The 8665-nt window shown below is 51.1% G+C and overlaps 1 protein-coding gene across 2 annotated transcripts in view; it reads right to left on the bottom strand.

The window, feature by feature from the left end:
• Nucleotides 1–497: 497 nt before the first annotated feature.
• Nucleotides 498–8665, bottom strand: part of TUFT1 (tuftelin 1) — a 30387-nt gene continuing 22219 nt past the window's right edge. For both annotated transcript variants that reach the window (XM_080648042.1, XM_080648041.1), the window contains 6 exons: nucleotides 7132–7260; nucleotides 6589–6683; nucleotides 4604–4709; nucleotides 3778–3861; nucleotides 2819–2919; nucleotides 498–2232 (listed from right to left, as the gene is read on the bottom strand). In XM_080648042.1, coding sequence (XP_080504168.1) covers nucleotides 2169–2232; nucleotides 2819–2919; nucleotides 3778–3861; nucleotides 4604–4709; nucleotides 6589–6683; nucleotides 7132–7260 — 579 coding nt within the window. In that variant the 3' untranslated portion in view covers nucleotides 498–2168. The remainder of the gene's footprint in view (nucleotides 2233–2818; nucleotides 2920–3777; nucleotides 3862–4603; nucleotides 4710–6588; nucleotides 6684–7131; nucleotides 7261–8665) is intronic.

The raw sequence follows: 8665 nt of genomic DNA, 5'->3' as shown, positions 1-8665 counted from the left end.
TCAGCTATGTCCCCATTGGGCCCTGCAGTCAACGACTTTCTTGGCAGAAAGAAAAAGATCGTTGGACTAATTGAACGATGCCAGAGATAGCCAAAAGCTAAGCCTTAAATAGCCGTAGCCAGACTGCTTTTCATTTTGCAGAAGACCTGGTTACACAGCTACCTCCAGTGCTGACTGGTAAATCCTTATCACAGGATCTCCGCCTCCGACCAGTTCTTTTCCAATTAAAGGCACACTGGCCTAGCATCCCACAAGGCCACCACCCCAGGGAGGGTCAAAGGTAACGTTGACCTTACAACGAGGACTCAGGCCACGACGTGGAGCTGCTTAACTGGGGACATTTTAGCTCCTCTGAATGCCACAAAGTCCTCATACCACAACAGGGTTTGGATGTCTGGATCATACCTCCCGGAAGTGGTCAACAAGGTGCCCATCTTCAAGAGGCACTGAGAGGGCCTCATCCTTTTTGAAAGTGAAAAGAAATCAGGCCAGGAGCTCAGAGACACATGAACATAATTTATTAAATCCACCATACAGAGAAGATAGCGCAGGAGAAAGATAAGAACTGGAAAGGCCCATGGAAATCAACCAGTCTGAACCCCTGTTTTATTTTATTTATTTTTAAATATGTTTTTATTGTTTTTTTAGAGAGAGAGGAAGGGAGAGGGAGAGATGATAGAAATATTGATGATACAGAAGCACTGATCGGCTGCCTCCTGCACTTGGGATCGAGCCCACCACTCGGGCATATGCCCTGACCGGGAATCAAACCAGCAACCTCTTGGTGCATGGGGTGACACTCAATCCACTGAACCAGGGCTCAACCCTTGGCTTTACAAATGAGGAAACTGCACGAAGAAACCACAACACCAACATAGACAAAGCCAGAACGACACCCAGCAACATCCAGACTTGGGCTGCTGGTCCTGAACCACACAGAACCTAAAGATTTCATCTACGTTTATTTTTTATTTTTCTGTTCCCTGTGGTACCACCGAGGCTTCTCTCCCTCTTGATGCTACAGGAGGAGCCCTAAACAAAACACTAGAGTGGCAGAGTCGTTCACAGCCAGGAGGACAACAGATCCACATGAAGCAGAGGGGTGTAGAGGGGATCCGAGAAGACTTCAATTCCTCCCCAAGAGTCCTGATCACCCTCTTCCCCCAGATACACATCCAGACCTGATGTCTCAGGGTGAATATACTTGCCTTCCTGTGGTACCGATCAGGTGTGGAGGGGGAAGGAGTAAGAGCCAGTAGAAGAAAGAGAAAGATTTAGAACAATGTCGTTCTGAAATGAACTCCAATGGGAACACTTTTCCCAGTGTCGAGCCAATCCAAGCATCGCAAAAGAAGGCTGTAGAACTCAGTTACCGAATCAGTTGTGAGATATAAGCAAAAACACCAATAACTTAGCAAAATAAATACAATGAGAGTCTCTCTGAGATTGATGTAACCCAGTGAAAATAGATTTTAAGCTCTAAGTCAGTCAAGATGACTGAGGTGTACCTTGTACCACATCTTAGGGGAATCCCTAAGACAGTTTGGGAGTCTTCAAAGCAGAGAAGTCACACGTAACTGTCTGTGGCCCTACACAATCCTTCCGCTCAAAGCTACACCCTGAGTGCACATCCCCTTCTCCCCAGAAACACAGGCTGGCCAGTCGAAGCTGAAGGAGACCCGGGTCAGCATGAGCTGAGGGTGGAACCAGTAGAAAAAGTTTGTTATTAAGAACTGCGCTGTGTTTTGTGAGGAACTTGGTTCCCCCGGGACACTCTCCAACATCTGTGTCCATCTTCTAGAGCTGAGGCAAATCTTGTCATCTCTTCACTTCTCCCGACTGGCTGAGGGCCCAGGGCAGCTGAACCCCAGTCTACAACAGACGGGAGGCTCTGCTAAGAGAAAAACAGTAACTACAGGGATAAGGGTATCGCCCTGGCTCCTGCCGGCAGGATACTGTCCGCCAAGGGCTGCAGTGTCCAGAGGAGGCGCTCATCCTCTATCCACCCAGCATGCCGAGGACAGGAGCTCAGAAACGGGGCCACAGCCCCAAGCCCTGCGGGCAGCCAGGGAACGGTCAGGAAGTCAAAGTCAGTGCTAGGCCAACAGGGGTGGCGGGTTTCTCCACAGGCGAGAGGCAGCAGCAACAGCATCCTCCTCCTCCTCAGCTCATGTTTCCACCACTCGGATGAGAGGCATGGGCTTAGGGCTGGGGGGCTTGGCTATCCTAACGCTGAAAAGAAAATTGGAAACACTGAGTCCGTGTTGTTGCCCCCCCCACAGAGCTGCCCTTCCACCTTCGTCTCTGGAATTCTACACTTCAGCACCGGCTGAGCGCTTGGGTTCCAAATGCTTTGAAACAGTCACTGTCAGTGACAACTAAGGGAAGACTTGGGGTGGGACTTTGGTCTGGTGGCAGGGATGATGAAGAGAGAGGGGGCAGCTAAATAACTAAGTGGGTATAGCTGTGATTCTTGATTTTTTTTTTCAAAGTCTAGGACTTTTTTGCACATCCTTTGAGGGGGGAAAAAGGCCCTCTCCCTAGAAATATGCACATATTACACATACGCATTTTTGCATACAATTTCAGAAGGTTCAGACACCTCCATTAGCTGTCCGTCGGGCCCCCAGGGGTCTTGGTAGCTCTATTCTAACCTGGTCAGAAAATGGTGCAGGTGGAGAATGGGTCCGATTAGAGACTGAGAACACACTGGGATTTCAAAGAGCCTTGTCCTTGCCTTAGCACTACAGGTTTGTCACAGCTCTGTCCCTCTTTCCTTCACTTCCTCCCTGGGCCCCACTCCACGACGCCCACTCACCTGCCCAGGTTCTCGGTCTTGGCCCAGGTCTGGGTGCTGAAGTTGGCGTGACTGACCTGCTTCTCTATCAGGTGTTCCATCCGGTCGTGCATCTCTAAATTCTGTGCCACAAGTTAAGAGGTTAGAATTCGCCGGCTTCTGGATGGCCATTCATCACTTTACCAGCTCGGTCTGGTCTCTCCACCTCTGTGTTGGTGCTGCCGTTGCCAACCCCCCCCTCTCTGCCATGGTACACCACCAGGGTGACCCAATCCAGATTGCTCTCGTCCTCCAGTAGTTACTCCAGCCCCCTTCCCTGAGGAGTGTTCTCTCAATAGCTCTGTGCCACACTGACCATTTCCTGGATCTCCTCCCTGTACATTTCCTGTATATAATTTCCTGGAGTCAGCTGAGATCTCTACTCGCCCTTGTTGGTAATGTTATTCCATAAAGTATACTTAGGTCTTTTAAAAAAAATGTATTCTATCTCTAACTCTAGACTGCAAATGCTCTGAAGATCAACAGCCCTGTCTCCCATGTCTTTTTATCTCCCCCGCCGCAAGGGAACTTCACCCGGTGGCTGCAAAGCAACCTTCAGGTAGTCGATGGACAGGGAAGGCTCTGGGTAAGGCGGAAGTCAGACTAGGGAGCGCTCATTAGCTAATTGAGCCCGTCACCTTGGCCATGGAGAGACTCCCCCTAGAATGCCCCCTCCTTCAAAGCCCAGCTCTGCTGTCAGCTCCGCTGCTGAGCCCACAGGCAGAATGAAGGGCTTGCCTCCCTGCTGCCAGGACGCGGGCTTGTACCATGATGATGCTCTTCAGAGTGGGGACAGGTCTTACTACTGATTCCCTGAAGGTTCTCAGAAATTGCTTTCTGAGCTGAACCTGCCATCCCAGATACTCGCCTCGGAGCGGCAGCTAGACAAGACCCCCGCCCCCCAGCACCTCTCCCTCCCGGGGGCTGCCCAGCGCACGCACCTCTGCTTCCAGGTAGGCCATTTTCTCCTTGAGCTCCTGGATGCTGGTGTCCTTTGACTGGATCACAGCTTTGGAATTCTGGAGCTGCAAAGATGTGGGAGACACTGGAGCTCATTTCAAAATGACTCCTTACACACTCATCGAACTTCACCCCGCCGCCAGGGAAGCCAGCAGAGACCCAAGGCAGAGTCTGCGGCATTCACGTGACTTGCTTGGTTTTTCTATAAAAGCCTCATGTTAGTCAATATTAAACTCTGGATTATCCCAGGTGTAGGGGTAGGGGGTGTGAGGGGAACACCACCCTGACAACCCCAGATAATGGATGATTCCAAAACCATTCCATGTGCCTTTGGGAAATACAACTTCTTTATTCATTTAAGAAATATTTGTTGAGTGCTTACTATACGGTAGGCTCCATTGTAGACAACGGGAAACAGCAGGGAACAAAGCAGAAAGAGCCTGGCCCTCATGGAGCTGACGTGCAACAAACATGCCTGGCCACGTAGGGCTCTTAAGTTCGCAAAAACAATTCTGCAGCTCGGCATATGCTGAGTATGCCACCCGCCAGCTCAGGTGGGGGAGGCAGGAAGTCTGCCAAGAGGTACAGGTTTGATAGGCTGCACACAGATAAGCGAGTTTATTGTGACTTGGGAGCATAAATGTGTTCTATGGAATACTTACGAATCTAAGCCAAGCTCCCCAGGAGAATAAATAAATAAATAAATAAATAAATAAATGCGTAGGCTTGACAGGCAAGCAGGGCTGGACTCAAGGCAGTGACTTCCAGAGGGAGTAACCCACGGCAGGGGGGTCCGACCCTGCTTACCTGCTCTATCATTTGCCGGACTTTCCGCTGCTGGCTCTTAAGCATGTCATCCAAGTGATGGATCTTCTCCCGCAACCCAGCCACTTCCTTTTCCAGGTTAGCAGCCCTGGGGATAGAGAGCAGAAGGCTGGGGCAAGGCGGAATGGTCCTTTGTCCACCCAGTCCCAGGAAGAGCCTTGGGCTCAGGGTTTCCATCTGGTGTGATTCCTTCTGCCCGACTCGGCAGTGGTCTGCCCCAAGGAGTGGGTGGGGGAACACCACGTTGGCAGCATCACTAGAGATCATGTAGCCCAAATGGGGAAACTGAGGCTCAGAAAGGTGAGAAGTGGCAAGTCATTCTGGATAGTTCTAGAGGGCAAAACCAGAACCAGTAGATAGGTGTTCCAAGGAAGCAGTTCTCGGGTAAACGCAGAAAGACTTTCTCGGTATTAAAGCTGCCAGAAGTGGACATCCTTGTGTGTAGTGAGCCCTCCTTCCTGGAAGGAATCAAGCAGGAGCTGGGATTGTGACACCCAACACCATCAAGCTGGTGGCAGGCATTCTGTATCCAGAGGGAGAACAGACTTGAGGATCCTTAAAGCCTCTTCATACAAGTCTGTTTCTAAGTCTCCCGATTCCTAGACACTGTTGTTTCCTTTACATCTTCTAAGCCAGTGGTTCTCAACCTTCCTAATGCCGCGACCCTTTAATACAGTTCCTCCTGTTGTGGTGACCCCCAACCATAAAATTATTTTCGTTGCTACTTCATAACTGTGATTTTGCTACTGTTATGAATCGTAATGTAATATTATGTCGCGACCCACAGGTTGAGAACCGCTAGCAGGGTCGCCTAAGACCATCGGAAAACACAGATGTTTACATTACGATCCATAACAGTAGCAAAATTACAGTTATGAAGTAGCAACGAAAATAATTTTATGGTTGGGGGTCACCACAACATGAGGAACTGTATTAAAGGGTGCGGCATTAGAAAGGTTGAGAACCCCTGTTCTAAGCAAACTGGGCCAAGATCCCCCAAGGTCAGGCGGCTGGGGAGAGTATCCCAGAGCTTAGCCCTCTAAAGCATTCTGGTGCCTTCTCTCCGGTTTTGCCAGAGGAAGCAGACAAGTGCCTGCTGTCAGAAGGAGAGCAGTTATGGGGGTGGAGTGCAATGCAATTGGAGCCCCCAACATCTTTCCTAATTTCAAACATTCTAAGTTTCCACCCTCAGCTCTCCAGTCTCCTCCCTCTCAGTAGCCTTTCATGGCTGTCTCCAAGGAGAGAAAACGCCCCCAGCAGACTGAGGTGTCCAAGAAGGCAAGGATCGTGTCTCTTAATCCTGGAATTCCTTAGAAGGCCCTTCAGGTCATGTCTCTTGAACTTAAAAAGGCCCAACTCATACAATAAAGATCAGACCCAATATGCTGATGCTAAGTTTGACTTACTATTGGAGATCTTACTCAATTGCCAACAGCATAAAGAATTTCCAAACTCTTGCAAGTCCAGAATGGCCCAATATTTTCTCTGTAGGTTTCCCTAGTCTGAGACCTCCAATCCCCTCTGATCAGAGGGAATAGGCAAACCCCTCTAACCTTGAAGTGGGAAGGATCTCAGAAATCCCCTATGTTGTATTTTTCGAGGTTACACAGTCAGTTGTTGTTCTGGGGGGGGAAACTGGTGTAAAAACCCCCATCCACATCCAGGGAAACCTGTGGGAGAATGTGCTGCAATGGCAGAGGAGTTTCCAGCTCTTGACCTTGGCTCTCAAAATAAAACCCTTTTTTGGGGTTATCATTCCATGGAAAATGAACTCCCCGGAGATGGCGGCTTCCCACACAGTATCTCCCTGGGCGGGGCCCACCTGAGCTGGCACTCGCTGAGTCAGAGCTGGAAGATCTGACGTCAGCACCAGCCTCTTCCCCAGGTCTGGCCACCCTGGGAGCTCCAGGCTGCACGGCCCGCCCTCCCCTCCCCGCACCCCAGCTTACGGTGAACAGGGCCCTTACTTTTCCTGTTCTGCTCGGCAGTCAGCATTCTTGCTCCGAAGTTCCTCCAGGGCCGCCTCCCCTTCCCTGACCTTCTCCAGTAAGGCCTGATGCTCCTGGGGGGGCCAAAGGGAAGGAAGTCTAGGATGAGGAGATTCTGCATTTGGGGTGAGATGGCCACGAGGGCTGGGGCTCGGCCCCTACTGCACCTGGGACAGTGCCAAAGAACAGCAAGCCAAGCTGGTTTGATGGGGTACCCTCCACTGCCAGGGCGAACCCTTCCCACCCTCAGCACACAGAAACTTCCCAGCCTCACCCAGCTGCCTGGAGGGAGAGCCTGGCCCTCACTCTCCAGGCCCACCTGCCAGCTGTGGCTGCCAATCCCTCAGAAACCAGGCCACCTGGCTCCTTAAGAACGGGCTTCAAAAGCCCATAAAGGCAGCTGTACAAGAACCCAGCTACATGGAAATGGGCTCAACGCTAGCTAGCCAGGGCTGAGTTTAGATGAGAGAAAGGCCTTTCCTCCTTCAACGCTAAAGGACACTCCGCAAGGCTCCCAGTTACCGTCTCCATCCCGAGCAAGCGCCTCTGCAGCTCTCTGATTTCCACCTCTTTCTGCTCCGCTCTGTCCTCTGCTCTCTGTAGGGCCACGTGACTCTGCTCGGCTTCTCTCTGGTATCGGCTGAGTGTGACCTAAGACACAGGATGGGGATGTATAAAGTGTGTGTGGGGGGTGGGGCGGGACCAAACGTGGATAAAAGCCTTAGAAAAGAACCTAGGAACCTGGGTCCGGTGACAGGAGAAGGGGGGCAACTCTGATGAGCACATGGTCACTGTCCTAGGACCACTTGGGAGAAGAGCAGATTAACTCCAGGGTTCATTGGCACGTTGTTGGTCAAGGTCTTTAGAGTAACACCTGGCAGTAAGCACCACTTTCCAAAGGCTAACTTCTTCAACATGCCCACACGTCCCCCCAAAGTCACCCAACGCTGACTCTCCCACTAATGCAAACACAGAGAACCCAGGGGAGCGTATCTCCACGTCCTCCCTTCTGTTCCCCAACTTGTCCTCACTCTCGCTTCAAGCCACATTGCAGTCTACATACGAAGACCAAAGGCTACTCGGCACCAGGAAGAATTTGGTTTTTTATCTAAGATGATAAAGTAATTTGGAAAGAATCAAGCACAGTTTTAGAGTGAAAAGTAAAGTAGGAACTTGCTTCCTTTCCTCCCACATGCATTTTGCCAACCCCTAGTTAGCCTTCCGGTCTCAGCTTAGACACCCTTGCTTCCAGGGAGCCTCTAAGCCTGGACAAGACGCCAGAGGACACACAGCCCTTCCCTCTTAGAGCACTGAGCAGATTTTGCCAGTCACTCATGTGTACCCCCCAGGAGTCCATCAGCTTTATGATGGCAGAGATGGAGACCATTACATTTCCAGAGCTCAGCACGGTATCCACCACACAGTCACTGCTCGATCAAATCACAAATGGAACTGATGCTCCTCATCTAGCCCAACCCTCTCCTTTCCCATCTAAAGGTCAAATGACTTAGTCGAGGTTACGCAGCTAGAACCCTGTTACTTCACCACCCATTTCAATGCTCCCAGTTACCCCACACTGACCCCCCAATCAGTTACTAAGAGAACTCGGTCATCTCGGGAAAGCCTAACCAGCCCTGGGAAAATAGAACACCAGAAGCCAGTTTGTCCGGCTCCTCCCAGTCAGAACCAGGGAGGAGAAGGCAGAGCCCAGGAGGATGGGGGACAGGACGTGTCCATGCTGCACACCAGCCCCGTCCAGAGCAGACTCACCGCAGATCCCTCCTGACAGCGAGCAGCCAGTAGAACGAGAAACCAGGCTTAATGGCAGGTTGTTCCCATGGCCATTGACACCTTGCCCTTCTACCCCCGGGTTCAGCAAAGTAGACCACAGAGTCCAGTTCATTAGCAGAGACTGAGAATATCCGACATGAGCTGGGAGCAGGCCAGCCCCATGGGAGGAACCTAAAACAAGGCCTCTCGTTTCTGTACATGAACACTGTACCAGGTTGGTGTGTGCTCCGAGCACGGCGTTAACAGGCCAGGGACTGACCCTCCT

This window comes from Plecotus auritus (genome assembly GCF_963455305.1).
Source record: "Plecotus auritus genome assembly, chromosome: 12".
Classification (NCBI taxonomy): Eukaryota; Metazoa; Chordata; class Mammalia; order Chiroptera; family Vespertilionidae; genus Plecotus; species Plecotus auritus.
This window is presented reverse-complemented; position numbering and strand designations above follow the sequence as displayed.